Raw genomic sequence first — 18,627 nt, forward strand, 5'->3', positions numbered from 1 at the left:
GGAAGGAAGGAAGGAAGGAAGGAAGGAAGGAAGGAAGGAAGGAAGGAAGGAAGGAAGGAAGGAAAACCTCTACAAGTAGCAGTACTTGTTCTGTGTGGCCAGTAAATCATAATCATATAGCTGTGTGTATCTTTATAATTACAGTTTGAAAGTGCATTGCATTCAGTTATATATAGTAGAAGTACAAGCATAAATCACTGATAGTGTCCCTAACTCAAATACAAACATATATTCAGCTAAGTATATACTTTTCATATCTTTTCACTTCAGCAAGTCCAACAAAAGCACTGCCATAACTCATCTGAAGCACAGGTGGATAAAAATACGTTTTTCATACAGCATTACAACTAGAAGTTGGCCTTGACTTTTCTGCTTCATTTGCCATGCTGGACACTACTGAAGCATACTGTGAGCTATTCAGCAGCGGTATCCGTTCACTACTTTTAGGTCTACCTCATATCTTACAGCAAATACCGTGAGACCTTTGAGCTCAGCCCCACCACCCCGAAAGCTCCAAGACATTCTTACCCATCTAGCATCAGCAGCACCTTTGTCAACAGATTGTAAAGACAAGATTCATACAGCATTTTGCTCATACAAGCCTCATCCGTTATTAAATACCTTGCTATTGAAATATTTTTGAGCAATGGTATTTTTATCCATCTATATTCAAGCCAAATTACAAACTAAAAATCTCATTATTAATTAAGGTTGATACCTGCTCCCTCTGTCCTTGAGGGGAAAGGTGGGGTATGAAGTCAAGATTTATACTATGAAAACAGTTCAGTCCCTGATAAAAATAATCAGATGGCAAAAGTGTTATGTTATATAACTGCTGTGAAGCAATTTGTCTAAAGGCTATCAGATATAAACCCTGACTGGTATCACCTGTGTGACAGGCAAAAAGATAATGGAACAAAGATCATCTTCAGCTCACGCCAAGCAGTTTTAACATTTTCCAAACACTTTGATTTTAAAAGTGTGGCTTGACAATGAACTCTTATTGTTACTAGTACAATATTTTCCTTTGTTAACTAACACCCACAGGTTGAAGCATCATTATATCTGGGGCCAGTTTCTCTCCCATATAGATAATCCTAATGATTTGAGCAGCAGACGCAAGCATTGTTTTACTTGAATACAGCTGTGGATATGATGTCTGTAATTAATTGTTCACTCAAAAATGCAATTCTGTGGTGCACTTGATGATTTAAGTATACAACAGCTTTAGTTTTTCTGAGATGAATAAAAATAGTGATTTTAATTTATTCCTGCTGCCTACAATTACCCACAACCATGTATTTTTAAATATTTCCAGCCTATAAAAATTACTAATTTTTGCCACTTGTGTTTATCTGCCTTTAGACTTTGATTTGGATAAATTAAGCTCTCAAGTGTTCCTTGCTTTATGAAACTCTGCATGTTGTACACTTCAACACAAATAAATGACTTCTACCATTAGAGGTTTAAATAATGTAATGTATTTCATGCTCAGCCTGAAGCGGGATTCCAATGAAGTTGCTAATGCACGTAATGATTAAGTGTAACTCAAATACTAACTGTGTTGTTGAAAACATGACAGGCAATAATTTGGTCTATTATATTCTGCTATTTAATTGCCTAGTACACACATTCTCTGACACGTTATGAAGCAATGATTTACAATTATTCAAGCTGCAAAGGTCAGAAAGTGACATTATAATCATCTACACAGAGATCCCTTCTAATGCACAAAAAATAGGTAACACGACACAAAAATAGTTTTACTGAAAGTTTCAGCTTTCTCTTTAAACTGTTTCCTAGCCACAGAACAAACAGTTCACATTATGGCACATGTGAAATTTAGATGTGCAGTCCTCTCTCTTCCTAATGACAAAGTTAAGAATGCATCTTCTTTGTTCTCTACAAGCAAGACTTCACAAGTGCAAGTTAGCAATCTGTTGAAGAAGTACCCATGTTCAAATATTCTGGAACTAATTTAAAAAGGAGAAGAAAAGGTATAATATACCTAGTCTGTTCCTTATGTGAAAAAATGGATCTCTAGTAGTAACATACATAAAAAAGGAGAAATACAGATACCGGTACTTTGGTTGCAAATATTTCAGAAGATTTTAAACCCATTCATTGCGACACTGTTCTCAAGAACATTCGCATACTATAAAGATAAAGCTTCAATTTAACTTTACATATCTGCCAAGCTTTTCTCCAAATTCAGAATGACTCTTGTTTGAAACAACAAATACAATATTAAAGAAGGCCATCACAACATGTTGGCAAAACAACCAGGGACAAACATTAAAAGAAGTTTGAAAACACTTCAGCAAATGATGTCTGGGAAAAACATAAAAATGCCAAACAAAAAAAGATAGGGGGGAAAAGACACACATGCATACTAATTATTTGAAAGCCCTTGAGTGGCTAAAAAATTGAGGCACTATTTATTGCAAAATATGCTTTGAAATTTGAACAGCAGTAAAGATCGTATGTTAATATTCTACCAAAGGTACGTTTTTGACGTTTCTGCCAGAATGTATAAGAATCTCTGAGTAGAACTATCAGCATTAACATAGGACACTACCCCATGCCTTAAGAAATAAAAACCAAAGGATATAGCTTAAGTTGTTAGTTTTGTGTGTTTTCTTAAAGCTGAGTATCCAAAAACATGGGAAATAGAATTTTTTAATTTATACTTTCCTTATAAATTCTGATCAAAATCTCAAGTGCTGAACAATTCATTTTTCACATACCTGAGGCATAAAATCTCAAAAATGCACAATAAGCCTTTTCGGTACATTCCACTGTGCAAGTTTAAAAGAAAAAACGTAAATGCTGGGAAACCAGTTAGATTTGCTAATCTAACTTCATGTCATGAACAACTTCATAGCCAGACTTCTGAAAATTAAATTTAAATAGGTAGCAGTTGGATACTCACTGAAAACAGATCCCTTCTCAGAGAAGGGATGCATTTCCCATTCATGAACATAACACAAAGGAAAACAATCACCACACATATGCCAATAAGGAAATGAGTAGCAGACGGTTTATTTCAAATGCTGGAAGATCAGCAGCTTCCAATTTCTATTGCAGAGTATTTCTACTTTGCAGCTGGAAAAAATTAAACTTAGATTTGAAACAATAAAAGCAACATGCAAAAACACTGCTGTCTTTTTCTCCTCTGTGTTGACTGTGGTACGTAAGTTACTGTACATAGTCTTCTGTTCATTTTTAGCACTCAGATTGGCATTACTTTACAAAGGCCCCCCCTTTTCTGATTCATAACAAAATTGTAGTTCTCAGTAATCAAGTGATACTTTCCTTCCATAATTATCCACAGCCTTGAGCTGACATTTCACCTTTAAAAAATGCCCAAGCAGGTTGTGTGGCAATTTGAAAAACAATTTAACCTTCCAACTAATAGAAAACTTGTTGTTTGAAATCGAAAAGCCACAGGACAGGATCTTAACTACTGCTGAAAAGAAAACATAGTACAGGACCTTCTGTTTGTGACAAAATTACCAAGTTAATGTTCCTGAAAGATCACTTCACCTTTTAAAACATGATTTTTTAAAAAGGTAAATTTATAGCAATTAAAGCTAATGAAGAAATGCAGCATGAGCTGCTTATGTTCAGGAACTAATAGGTCCATTGAGCATTTCTAAGATTATTTAGCCATCAATGATAATGAATTGACATTGACAGTGGTGTTAATGTACCAATGCTCTGATAGCCAATCCCGGTAATATTATGTTGCCACTTCTTCTTTTTTTTAATCTATGCACTTTCCTATCATTTTGATTAGCATAGTAGAAATACAGCAGAGAGTGTTGTTATACCGACCCACCCACTCCCAACACACACACACACACACACACACAACACACACACACAGAGGCTGGCATATTCGTTATTTCAGTTGACTGTTTTTAAACTCCCTTTGAGTTTGTTAGTTGTAGAATTTCCAGGCTGTGTGGCTGTGGTCTTTGCAATATAGGACCTGGCGTTTCGCCAGCAGCTGTGACTGGCATCCTCAGGGGTAAAACACCGAAAGATGGAGTACTCTCTGTGTCAAGACCTTGACACAGAGAGTACTCCATCTTTCTGTGTTATATCTCTGAGGATGCCAGTCACAGCTCCTAGAGAAACGTCAGGTCCAACAATGCCAAGACCATGGCCATACAGCCCATAAAATCTACAACAACTAATGAACTCCGTCCATAAAAGCCTTCGACAACATATCCCTTCTAGTTTGTTAGGATATTGTAATTCTTTTGCCAAGCCAGCTACTGCTAATGAATGATGGCTACAAACACTTATGTTACATATCAGTTGAAATGTAATCATTATTTTAACTGCAAAAATTTAATACACAGAAACAGGTACATGTCACTTATCAGCAACATTATCTCTCACACACTCAGGTCGTTTTATAATTCCAAAACATAATCATGATACATGTGATAAGTATGATAGACAGATCATGATAGACAGATATGATACAGTGTAATCCTTAGCAGAGTTACACCCTTCTAAACCCATTAACTTCAATGGGCTTAGAAAAGTACAACTCCAGTTAGGATTGCACTGATAATTCTCCAGTATGGCATCTAAAATTATTTTTGATGCAATTCTAAACAGAGTTACACCATTTTAAGCTACATACATACCTTCTTCACAAGCATACCAATTGTAATTAAAATGGTGCACCAATCCCATTTCTACAGCTCAGTACAGGGGGTGGGAGAGAACTATGTGTAAAACAAGAAAGTCTTGCTCACAGAATGATTAAAATAATTTAACTGATTGCTGCTTAAGTACAGCATTCAATTATGGTACACACAGCCAAAGTAGCAAGGCATAAGAAAACACCCCTCAATTAATGTACACTGGACAAAGTTCATAACAATTTTCCTTGTGATATAAAATGACTTGGCCCTCAACTTTCCACTTTCCTTCCTCCACCACCACCACCCCATGAGGGAATAAGACCACCCTTACCAATTCAATAGCATTATGTGTGAAAGATGTATAAATTCAGTGAAACACATTTGCTTTGGAATTCTGCATTCACTTTCTTTCAGCAGATTTTAATTGCAAGTACTGATGAGAACAATACCTGCTGAAAAATATCACTAACTATGGGGTTACCATGAGAAGCAAAAAAGAGGACATATTTTCTGACTGACTACTTTGAACAATGGATCACTATGACAAAACTCATTTTAAATACCTCTACTATTTAAGCCACTTGGAGACTTACAGGGCTCAGGGAGGGGGGGACTTATAGGGCTCAGCCTCCCAACCCAAAATAAGGACATTTTCATCAGTTTTTTAGAGTCCAAAAGAGGGCAGATTTAATTAAAAAAAAAATTCAGAGGACACGTCCTCTTAAAAAAGGACACCTGGTAACCCTAACTATCCACCTCAGCATTCCCATGTGGACTATATTACCAAACTGAACCCATCCCATTCTATGATCTCCACTATTTAACCTGGGTTTTTTTAAGGAAAGTGTTTTATACGATGCATATATTTGCTCATGCTTTTCACATAATAACATAAAAACACAGTTTTAATAGACATATACTAAAACCTACCTCTGAATGTCCAGTGATGTACCATATATGCGGTGGCATTTTAAAACCTTTTAACATTTCTGCTAAATTAATTAGTTTTGCATCAAAAGAGTCTCAGTGCTTCTCTATTAAATGCAACATGTTTGAAGGACAATTAAACATTATGAATGGTCCTTCAGACGAAATAACTATTATAAATGAAAGGAAAACAGAGAGGTTTTTTCCCCCTGAATCAGCCAGCACATGTGCAAAATGCCTCCGAATTTTTAATAGACACATTGCAAGAAGCAATATGTTAAAATCCTTTGAAAGTTTCCTTCTGTTGTTTCCTGAAGTACAGAAATCGTACCAGAGCCTCTTCAATGAGCTAGAATTATAACTAGATATAGCACAAATACACGTATGTGCACATATACACAAAACGCACACAAAATTAAAGTCTATATTATTTTTAAGCATTTAAAAAAGGAATTTACAGTTCTCCCTGGCAATGTGAATGAACATCCTATAATTTAGTCAATTTACAGATTACAGGTTCAAATTGACCTTGTAGCCCATAAAATTGCTCATCTGCAGTGCTGGATTAGAAGTAGGAAAAGAATGTCATAACTGTATTTAAGGAATTTACCATAACAATGGGAAGGAGGATATGCATGCATAATTTTAGCCCCTCTTGCTCACATCTCCATTTTGAATGCTGAAACAATGCATAGCCTACACTTCTCTCTGGTTAACCATGGGAGGAACTGTTTCAATTTACTCACCCACAGACATGACACTTGTATTCCCTCATCCCAAGGTGCCTCTTGACATGGTTTCTGGCATCTCCTAGCTGAGCTGTTGCAAAGTGGCAAATCTTGCACTTGAATGGCTTTGATCCTAAGTAAAATTTAGCATAAGATATGAGCTGAATGAGAATATTATATTACCCTTGGTTAAAGAAATCACATTTTGTGAGGAAAATAGCCTTTTATAAAAAGAATGTGTGTGCGCGCACAAACCACTACCCAATATTTAACCTGTTTCAAAATCTCATGTAGCCCCAAAAAGAAAGATGTCTGTTGCATACATTTATAACTCCAGGGATACTGCTAGGGTATTTGCCACATATTCCTCATTAAAGATACTTTTCTGAAGTTCAAACACAAAAGTTAAGCAAGAATGGGGTTTCATTAATGAGCACTCACTCATTATGGAAACAGTTTTGATAATTAAAAGATAAGATAGTTGGGGAACTTTAAAACAAGGTCAGAAAACTTGCTCCGTTACTTTCCCCCTAAATGGCTTAGTCTTAGGATACAATCCAGTAGAGACTGGACTGCATCCGGTTGATATTCATGGAACATAATAGATTTCAGAATTTTACAGGCAGACTTCTTATAAACACAGTGTCTTTAGGTGTGCCCATATTACTTAATTTTATTATTTATTCAATTTATATCCTGCTTTTTGATCATAAAGTCTTCCAAGCAGCTTACTTTTTGAAGAAGTATTAACTTATTCCCATCCTGTCTCCAATAAATAGCCCCAGTGGCGGATTCAGAATGGAAGCTGCTGGAAAGAGGGACACTTTTTAGCCCCTCCAAGAATTAGGGATCTTTTAATGTCCCAGGAACCAAGAAGAGAGGAACCAAGTGAAACGTAGCCCTGAAATAGGTCCACAGCTGAAAGAAACAGCTCCTGATCAGATCCCACCAAAATGTGTGTACTGCTTGTTCATGAATACCAAGAGGATTACACCTAAAAATGTTTTCTTTATTTTAAAGTAAAATGTAGTTCGACAGATTACCTGTTTTCACTGTGTTCCTCTAATCTGATAATGGATAGTTTTAAATCTTAGCACCAATAGTTCAGATTTCTCTCCCTCTTGCTTTTGGTCATACAGAAAGAATGATTCATGGCCTTTCTATTGCTATGAAATGCAGTCTATGAATATACAGTGAATAAAATATTACACCTTTATGACTGTTTTATGGTCAGGAATTTATGATTATTCTGAAAACTAGAAGTATTGACATTTTGGCTATTATTTATTTCAAGAACAAACTTTAACTGCCTAGAAGAGTCCAAAGAGTTATAGATTCCTCCCCCCCCCCAATCCCTCACAAGAAAGCAAAAATGACCTGTTCTTTTGCAACACAATCCGGCCAAGGAAAAGGGAAATTGGACATTGTAACCAAAGATGACTTTCCAGTCAAATTAAGGTAATTATATTATCACAAAAATGAAATCATTAAATCTGGCAGGTGTCAGTACTGGGAATCTAAGTGATGACACATCCTTTTAAAGTACACCACGACCATTTCCAACTTTTATAGGACTAGCAGATCTCTATATCCATAAATCCCAGAATTGCAGTTAAGAGTAAGTGCAATATGCTCGCAGATACTTCATATTATGTTTGGGATATGTTTTGTGAAGAACTTCTTCCAATATAGTTAAGCATAATATGAAATATGGGATCTTTAATAAATATACATAAAAGAGCTCGGATAAGAAAAATGTTATAGTACATCATACTTGATCAATGAACCTTTCGGCTGTGCCCTTGAACACCGAACATCCTCAAAGAAGACTTTGTTTAAATTGAGGATCTCAGTAAAAAAAATTTTAGAGTCTTAAATTTTAATTTAATTCTCCAAAGCTGACGAAAAATGAAGCATTTAATTTTAATCTTCCAACGGAAATAAAAAAGTCAACAGTACTAAGCACGGGCAGACAAGGTTGAATATTTCACAGTTCAATGACAATGAAGCCAGATCTCTTAATACTTCCATTTCTACTGCTAGAAGTAGATGTAAAATATATTTAGCACCTGAATGGTTATATCTAGTCAGCTTTATATGTTTAAATGTCAAAAGCAGGTTGAGACTACAGCTAACAGAGATCACATTCTATTCATCATACTGGAAAATTCCAGTTTATTTAAATTATCCTGATAAAACTGAATTAACTATTAATTTGGTGGCATTCCAGATCAACACTGTATTCTATAAAGAGACCCATGAAAATAAAATAAATTTGAGTAAAGTCAATCTACCTCCACATTAAATTCAAAGTATTGAAACTGATGTTCTAACTCATGAGCTTAAATACTCATTATACCACATATAGTGCCAAGGCTATGTCCAGTTATGGTAAAGCATATTTATATTTTATTTCATAAAAGCTAAAATATCTTCTAGATTCAGCCCCATATTCTTTTGGTTTCTTTCTCCAGCTGATTACATAGTAAATGTGCTCCTTTTCTATTACCACTGGTGGCCCATGAGCTCTTGTTTGTTTCCTGTTCTCCGGCAAAAGGACTGCTTTGCAACCAGTACTACTGGGTCCATCAGCCAGGATGCTTGATGCACTCAAAGTTCTGGGGGCAAATTGACAGTATAAAGAACATTCACTATAATTTTGCTATCAATATGTGAGTACTGCCGCACTGATGCTAACATTCTCTATTATTAACTAGACCTGACCTATTCTAACATATTGGTTAGAATCTATCTCCCCACCACCACCACCACCATGCTTTTCAACATAAAGCCACTGGGAGACGTCATCTGGAGATCTGACATGCTTCCAGAAGGTCCTAGGGAGGCTGTGGTAACCATGAATAGGTGCCTGGAAGAAGTTTTGGGATAGATAAGAGCTGACAAACTGAAGCTTAATCCTGACAAAATAGAGGTACTACTGGTGGGGAAAGGTTTGACCCAGGTGCTGCGGTATCACCTGTTCTGGATGGGGTGCTCTACCCCTAAAGGAGCAAGTTAATAGCCTGGAGGTGCTGCTTGGGCCAGGCCTCTTGCTGAATAAACAGCAGTAGGGTAGCCAGGGGTGCCTTTCACCAGTTTCAGATGGTGAACCAGCTGAGGTTCTTCTAGGGGAGAATCTTGCCATTGTGGTGCAAGCCCTGATAACATCTACATTAGACTACCATGTTCTGCATGTGGGGCTGCCTTTAAAGACAATCCTTAAGTTACAGCTGGTCAGAATTCAGCAGCCAGAATGTTGACTGGAGTGTGTCTTAGGGACCAGATAACTAGTCTTGTACCATCTATGCTGACTCCCAAATTGCTCCCGGGCTCAATCCAAGGTGCTGTTAATAAACTTTAAAGCCCTATATTTCTTGGGGCAGCGTACCTTCTCCCATATGAATCTACCAGTCCTCTCCAGTAAGCACGCCCTACTTCAGGTGGTCCCTCCAGCTGAGGGTAGACAGGTGGCAGCCCAAGAAAAGGCCTTCTCAGTCTTGGCAGCAAAACTTTGGAACTCTCTCTCCTCCCTGGAGAGAGATTCATTTCTCTTCCCTTCATCACTGCTTTCGGCCAGCAGGTGAAGACCTTTTTGTTTTGCTTGACATAAGCCCAATAACTGTTACAGGCCCTCCTCCCTGGTTGTATTATATGTGTTTATGTATTTACTGAATCATTTAAATATTTTATATATACTCCATTTTAAATGCTGCTTTACTGCTTTCAATGTTTTAATGCTTAAATATTTAAATGTTTTGATGTTTGCCACCTTGAGGATTCTATTTGGAAAGGCATAGAAATGTTTTGAACAAATATCCGTTTGCTATTTAAAAAAAATGAAAAAGCCCTGGTGACCTTGAGGGGACTGACCAGGCATATGGATGCTGTATCAACAGTAGCAGCAGCAATGGGGAACCTGCACAAGCCTGTCCCTGTGCAGACAACACCTCTTCATGGCTCCTTCCACAGTGCATTCTGTGCCCCTTTTCTCTCTCAGATCCGCAGCTCCTCCTTGTAATCCTGATAAAAACCATCTTTTCCACAAAGCCTCCCCCAGTTTCTGGTACTCCAACTCTTCAGCACCCAATGCTGCTATTCTATTCCTCTCCACTACTGATTTTCAAAACTGTCCTTTTTTCATTTACATTTTTATATAACATAAAGGACTACATTACTCCTTTGGACTGTACAGTACAAAACAAATAACTGATGCTGAATAACTTCTAAGTAGTAGTGCTGGAACATTCCTCTCTTAATGGCATTTAAGAGACAAACAAAACCTCATCGGAAACAACATGTGCTAGAGTAGGCAGGAAGTAAGAGAGGAACCTGGCAACTAAGAACACCTTCCAAGGTTGCCTCTGGATTGGGACATTCCTGGAAATATTGGGGTAGAGCCTGGGGTATAATGTCAATATTGTTCACACTCCAAAGAAGTCATTTTCCCCCAGGGGAACAGTTGTAATTCCAGGAGATCTCTAGGCCTCACCGGGAGGCTGGCTAGGGATCCCAAGTCCCCCGGGGGGGCGGGGAAAACCCCGCCCCAGAGGCCCGTTCCCTGGCACCGCCGGATCGGGCCCCGGGGGAACTCCTCCCCGACGTGCGCATTACCCAGAAGTGACGCGGGCACGCCGGGCACGCTGGGGGTGGGGCCATGGCCATACAAGGGAAAACTCTATGGTTTTCCCTTGTATGGTTGTGGCCCCGCCACCAGTGTGCCCGGCATCATAACATCACTTCCTGGTGATGTATGTGCGGCGCGCGCGCTCTGGGATCCACCCGGGAGTCCCCCGCCGCCAAGGTAAGTTCCACTTGGCAGCCCTAAGGCTGGCAGCCCTAATGGCTTTTCACATTATTTTAGCAACATGAGAACTGCATTGTTGTAGCAAGATCCCATGTGGCTCTGATATATACCCAAAGATGTCAACCAGCTGCATGGAATTTTTCTACATGATAGCTCGCCTTTTTCCTGTCCAAGTTTCAGCTGGTAGCAAAGAGCCACATGACTGACCCAACACTGCACTTTCTATATACTGATAATACCACACTCATGGGAGATCCTGCCATGCAGATGTGGCTCCCATGATATTGACTCTACAGAAAGAGGAAAAGAAATTGAATGAAAGCATGACTGCCAAATTAATGGCTAGTCTATGAAAGCTTGAGTGAACGGAATTCAAAATGTAGATTGGGGTCCCAGGTCCCAAACTTTCATCACTGAGACTTACCATTAACACGTCTCCACTAGATATATGGTGGTTCTTCAAAAGCACATTAACTCTCAGTGCCACTTGCTACTTGACGTTACTGGTTTTTAAAACAGTGGGTTGGATCCAGCCAACCTTTTCACTCTCTCATCCAATTCCCTTCCTTGCCACATCCTCCATCCCACAAGGTTTTTGTTCATGCAGGGCCTATGATTCCCAGCATAACCCTTTTATGGTAACCAAAAAGGATTCCTTCTTTCCTTTTTCATGTGCAGAAAAGCCTACTGTTTCCACTTTATTTCCCTGCAATGAAGTTTTATCCTTAATGCATGCTCATAATATGATAAAACTGAAATGCAATGTCATTCTGAAAAATCATAGAAAAAAATACCTAACATTTTCTTATACTGAGTCAGACTATTGATCTATCTAGGTCAGTATTGTCTACTCTGTCTGACACAGTGGTTCTTCAATGTCTCATGTAGAAATGTTTTCCATCAACTGCTTCCTGATCATTTTACTGGAGATCCCAGGAACTAAATCTGAGATCTTCTTAATGCAAAACATGATCTGACTCTGAGCTATGGCCTCTCCCCAACACAAAAGAAATATAGGTAAGGAAAATGGACATTTGAGCAGTAAATCTTTAAGTTAGCCGAGGCTTAAGCTTATGACTTCTGAAAAATCATTAACAAGGAAGACACACAGACAGGTAACTATATTTGCAGATTTCTGGTTCTTAATTAGATATACAAGGCCTGCTTGAATTAGAAGTTGAAAAGTCCTCCATCTCTTTCTCTTTACTTTTCTTTACAGTTCCTCATTTCACTTTTCAGCATGTGATGGACTTGCTTGTTATACCATATCATGCATAACCTCCCCTTAGCTACGTGAGAATCTTTGAAATTAGTGCAAGGCTTTTAGGAAACCTTTATTTTCTACAATTTGGAATCACTGGTAGAGGGGGGCTCATGTGGGAGAAAGTGACAATTTTAAGATGCAAGCACATGCAATGGAATCAAAAGAATTCAAGAGCATATAAATATCATATGGAAATCTGATATTATACTAACGCAGATGTGACCGTAATTTGCTCCTGCCATTTTTCTCCACACAAGAGAATACATTGTGGTGTTATTCTTCTGCCTCCCAATCTTGATGACCAAAACCCATTTATTTCATACAGAACTACTTTTATTGTACAGAAGATGGGAAGAAACATTACATAAAGCATTCAGTAAATCAAAAAGTATGAAGAGGGGGGGAAAACAGGAATTGGAAGAGTAAAAACCTCTTCCAGTTAACTATTAATAAAAATACCAGCATTACTATTTTATGTGCATAAGCAAAGTTATCAGAAAAGCAATTCATTTTAAGGTGCACTGAGAAAGAGAATAGATTAAACACCATTCTGCAACTCTTCCCCAAAAATGACTTGCAAAATGAAATGGTAGATATGTGTTGTCAACTCCCAAACCTGTTTTTCTGTATATTCACATCTAATGCAAAGCACAATAAAAAATATACAGGCTGATAAGACGTACACAGGATGTTAAAAAGTGTGCTAACTTTTACTAAATGTTACAATCAATGATGTAACTTATGTAAGTAGGGTTGCTTTGTCATATATTGATAGTTACCTCACTTTCACATCCACATTAACTTGATTTTAAATGCAATTAATACATATAGTCAAGGAAGACTAATGGACTACATTCTGCACTTAACCTGGTGGACATTTTCAAATGGCACAAGTGACCAGTGCAAACCTATTTTGCATTGTAAACGACTAAATAAATCTTAATGGATTAAGAATGATCAGCTATCAACACACAAGGGAAATTAAGTGCTGAAATGCCTACATTGATTATTTTAAATTATTAGCCTTACTCTGTTCTTGAATTTGTATGCTTTTAGTGAGCTTTAACACATTTACAAGACTTATTGACTATAATTACAAGAGAATTCAAGTAATGGACACATCAATTATAAGCAACATGTCTTGACCAGACAGTTGCATAAAGAATTCTAAAGAGAGCTCCATTAGCATCTTCCTTGTAGTTTTATTCCATTTTATTGCCTTAAGAGGGCATATTAAGGGCTTATAAAAACCGTTCTGACCATGTGAACATGACTACCTGCTAAAGACTCATCAGCAGATTCAAAACTCAAACGTTTCCTGAAACATAACACACAAATATACTCTTGGCAGGCTTTAAAAAGAGGCTGAAATGCCTCCACATGGGGGTTAAGCAAAAATACTGTAGTTACAACTAGACACCTGATGATGCTTAAAAGTAACGCCAGGTCTCCCTGGCTGGATTTTAAAACCCATTGCCTAGACTCTGCTTTGGCTTCTTCTAAAGAAACAAACAAAAAATCCTGTTTTAGGATTACACTGAGAATACTAATAATCTTTTATAATGTTTTTGCATTTCTTACCTATTCATTGTCTTTCTAGTAAAAACTGTGCACTAAGTTTCAACTACTGCATGAATTTAAACTACAGCTTCTATAATAAGCCATTATTTAAAAGTACAGTAAAATAAACCTTACAGTTTTAATGAAAATATGTTCATTGAAATGTGAATTTATTATTCAAATCCACTCATAAATTCAACCAGAGAGACACCACTTGTCTAAGCAGAGCTCAGTGATTTAGAAAAGCTGTCTATTTAAAATAAAGAATGTATGGCAGGTTTATAGAAACATAGCAGTGAATTTTTACATAAATTTAGAACTGCAGCTTATGCATTTTTGACAAAAGTGTTGTTTTAAATTTTTCCACTTAATATAAAACATAAAATGAGGACAGAAAGTGTGGCACAGCATGGAGTTTAAATCACCAGGCCCCAATCATCTCAGGTACTGCATTACTGCAACCACGGCCATCTTGATGATGACCAGTTCCCATTTCTGTGATGATCATACACTCATTTCCCCACTAAGCAGTCTTCACAAAACAAATACCCACCATCCAATTGTTAAATGTGAAAGTTGGACACTTATTCCCAAAAGGGGGAAATCGTTTAAGGCATTTGTCTAGGGTTGCCAAAAGGGGAATATTTTACCAGCCTGCTAATGGTTCAGTACACAGGCCGCAGAGAAAGCCATCACAAGCCATCATCTCCCAGCCTGTACATAAAACCCCACCCCATAATCACCTAGCAATTGTAGGTTCCTATTCCGAAGGTCACACATATGTGTGGTGAGAATCAGCAGGTAGGAGGTGTTCGTAATTCTTCTTGCCCCTTAATTCTTCTTGCTTAAGCAACCTCTCTTCCCCACTGATTCTCCACTCCAAATGCTCCCTCCCCAAAAGCCATATTACAAGGCCAACAAAGATTTGGGGCTAGTGGCAGTGACTAATGTAACACTGATGATTTCATGGTGGGAAGAGATCCCATCCAAAGTCTGCTTACAGGATTTTATGCACCTGATACAAAATTAATATTTTGTTTTCAAACTCATGTATTTTCAGAGGCTCCACAAGTTCTGGGGTTATGTTATAATGGGGGGGGGTGTATGGGGTTCCAGTGCTATCACCACTCATTTCTTTTAATATATAGACTTGGGAAACATTTTTAAACCGAACTCATATCTAAGGGGAAGAGCAGGCAGAGAAGACCTGCAGACAGGAAAAAGAAGAAAATGGGGAGGGGGGGAGAATGCAGCTCACAAAGGGATCCTCCTGTCACCCCACTGTAGTTACAACGGAGATACTTTTAAAGTGTGCATAGCGCCCTGCCTCTTTATATAACCCTTCTGTCCACAGATTTACTTAATTCCCACCCACATCATCTTTCTCTCACTTCTGTTATTCTCATCCCTCTCCCAACTCTTTCCACTACCTTCATTGACACCTGTAACAGTTCTACTGCTAAATGAATGATATTAAAGCATTGATCGGTTAGGGAACAGAAGACAATGCCTGAACTAATCAGGGCACATTATCATGGGGGCAGCTTCAGTTTTTTGTGGGCCCCAAGCAAGAGGCCAACAGTAGGCTCTGCTAAACACAAACAACAGTGTTATAAAACAATGAGGGAAAGAACTAAATCTCTAATTCAGGAGACTCCTTTCTAGCAGTGCTGTTCAAAGGCCATACAGCAGGTATAAGGAACCCTAAGCTGGAGAGGATGGTGGGAGTTGGGGATACAGCAGATATAACGAATCCTTACAAAGCAGGTATGACCTTTGAACATACAGCAGGTATGAGGAACCCTAAGCCGGAGAGGATGGTGGGAACTGGGATTTGAGGGCCAGGCATTTGCATATCCCTGATGCCCAACCAATTGGAGCACAAATACAAGGTGCTTGGCTGAAGTAACCATTTCTCCCCTCTCTAAAGAGATAAGGCATCTTTCAGGTAGAGTTATGATAACTGAAGAGGAAAGGAAGAAATACTGAGGGATGGTGGAGGACAGAGATGGGGAGAAGTCACGGGCAGGAAGTTGCCTTCTCTTTGCATTCCTCTTATTTTGCCTGGCCATTGACAATCTGGGTGTAACTCAAATGAACAGGTGGTGTGCCATGCTCTGGTGGATATGGAGTGTACCCAAAGTCCTTTATTGAAAGAGATGCACTAGACTAGCCAGCTTAAAGTGTCTCTCCTTGCTCCCTTTCCGCTCCTTTCCTTTCTTCCCCCTTTTTCTTTGCATATCCTGCCCAAAGTCCAGCTCAGTCCCTCTTCTATCCACCTACCTCTTTTATGACCAAACAGCAGGCAATCCTTTCTTCCTTTTCCACTCAACACAACGTTGTGACTGGATGGGTTCCACAAGGCCCATGACAAAAAAAAGTTGGGACAGGAAGGAAGCACGTAAAGGAAATCGCCCAACTGCCAACTGTTCCAAATGCAGAGGCTCATACTTGCAAAAATATTTCCTACAACAAGACCAGGCTCCCTCACTGGCAGCATAGTGAGCATGTTTGAAATTTTGGGTGGTCCAACATGTGAGCCCTGCTAGTTGCTGACTTTGCTCATTTCTATGGCTGGATCTGCTTAAACAGTCCCCACAGCACATCAGAAACAATATTGTTGTAAGTACTCTTCTAACACTAATCTTTTGGGGAGGGAAAAGAAAAATAAAAAAGAAAAATGAAGCAGAGGGAGCCCAGATGCTTTAAAATGAAAAAAGGTAACAAGCACCTGACCAATGTTTCCTCTACTTTCCCCCCTACTGAGTGGAGTAGTTCACATCCTGAGCAGAATATAACTGCTGCAATCTTAAAATGGGCAATGGGCAATGCAAGACCCTGTGCGGTTCCAGACTGCTGCTGAGTGGGACTTCCTATGTTAATGAGCGGCCACTCACGCACACAGCTTTGAGGGAACACTGACCCTGACCTGACCTGGATAGCCCAGGCTAAACCAATCTCATCAGATCTTGGAAGCTAAACAGGGTCAGCCCTGGCTAGTCTTTGGATGGGAGACCTCCAAGGAATACCAGGGTCTTGACACATTGACAGGCAATGGCAAACCCCCTCTGAACACCTCTTGCCCTGAAAACCCCACGGGGTCACCATAAGTAGCTGTGACTTGATGGCACTTTCCACCACCTATCATTAGGGAAGCAAAATAAAAACAGGTAAATGTTCCCCAAATTTAAAAAGAAGGTTCACATTATTATGAGCTATAGACCAATTAATTAATTGTATGGGGGTATCTGTAAAATGTACACTGATCATGATGAGGAAATCACAGTTAAGAACATTCCAGGAATCCAGTAGTATGCTTTTGGTTCTAGTTGCTACGTTCACCTAAAGAGTACTTCTGAAAGTTCCGCTGTGGGATATCAAGCAGCCAACATAAAACTAATATATTCAGGGTGACCCCAAATACATTAGTGGGGTTAATGATTATAACTAAATGAATGATGATGGGAAAATACAAGCAATAAAAAAGCAAGGTCTTGACACATACCTGTATGTGTGCGGATATGAGCTAGGAATGCCATGGAGTGACTGCTTCGACATATCTTCCCACAATATTTGCAAATATTGCCTTTATTTTCTTCTCGCTCCCGGTTGATTTGTTCAGTGTCTTCGACAATGTATTTATTGACCTCCCGGAGCAGTTCTTCATGTTGCTCTTTAATATGAAGAAAAAGATTTTGTTCAGAGTCAAACGGCTCTGTGCATTTAACACATTTAAAAGTAGTGCCGCCCTCTGGCAACTCCTCCACACTGGCTTCTTCATTTCTCATGTGGCCAGCACTAGCCAGGTGTTGGTGAAGGTTGCTTTCTGTATAAAATGATTTCCCACACAGTAAACAGTGGAAATGTTTCTCTTTTGAAGGATGCTTCATGGTTATGTGAACATTTAGTCCACTCAAACCGTCTGCTAAAAAACCACAGTCATCACAGCGAATACGGGTAGATTCCTTGAGGGGGTTTCCTTCGGCTTTCTTCTTTTTCCCGCCGCTTTGTGAGGCCTCTGCTTTCATGGCTAAATCACAGACTTTCAGTCCACTTAGATTCTGTCCCTCCACAAAATGATCCACTGGTTCAGAACCTTCTTCGTGGCTTTTTAGTTTTACTATAGAAGAATCAAACTGGCCACTGCTTTGTACTGCTGTGCCCTCCCTCACTCTAAGATAAGTACTGGCAAAGTTGTTCACAGCCTCGTTGCTACTGTCTTGTATACCTTCGACTGTGGAGCCATCAGCATCCCAAACTGTGTGAATAGACACTTCTGCTTCATGTTGTGCATCTATCAGTGAGTGCTCTTCCTCTATGGTAGAACCTTCATGAAAGTTTTTTTCTTCTTGTAAGGTATGCATATTTTGCATAGCCTCTTCAGCACTTTCATCCATATTTTGCTCTTCTGCTGGGCTGCATGTTTCTGAAAGTACAGTCAAATGGGCTTCTGCCTTCACCTCCTCAGCAGCTGGCTCAGGGCTTCCAAATTCTTTTTCAGTATGTTCGTCCAAGTTGTTCCTATTGTTTGTGAAGTTCAAGTTCAAAGATTCTTTGCCAAAAGCCAAGTTTTTATTTCCAGATCCTGTTGTAAAATCAAAATTTGTATTCACTGTTGCTTGAGCGTCTTCATTTTCCTGCAGAACGCTACCAATAGCTTGTTTAAATGCAATCATTTCA

General features: G+C 38.8%; 1 protein-coding gene across 1 annotated transcript in view; it reads right to left on the minus strand.

Annotated features, from left to right (window-relative positions):
- Positions 1-18,627, minus strand: part of ZNF407 (zinc finger protein 407) — a 510,615-nt gene that overhangs the window by 488,386 nt on the left and 3,602 nt on the right. The window contains exons 2-3 of the mRNA XM_015416731.1: positions 17,453-18,604; positions 6,338-6,452 (exon numbers count right to left, since the gene is read on the minus strand). Coding sequence (XP_015272217.1) covers positions 6,338-6,452; positions 17,453-18,604 — 1,267 coding nt within the window. The remainder of the gene's footprint in view (positions 1-6,337; positions 6,453-17,452; positions 18,605-18,627) is intronic.

This window comes from Gekko japonicus, unplaced genomic scaffold (assembly GCF_001447785.1).
Source record: "Gekko japonicus isolate JY-2015 unplaced genomic scaffold, Gekko_japonicus_V1.1 scaffold39, whole genome shotgun sequence".
NCBI lineage: Eukaryota > Metazoa > Chordata > Lepidosauria > Squamata > Gekkonidae > Gekko > Gekko japonicus.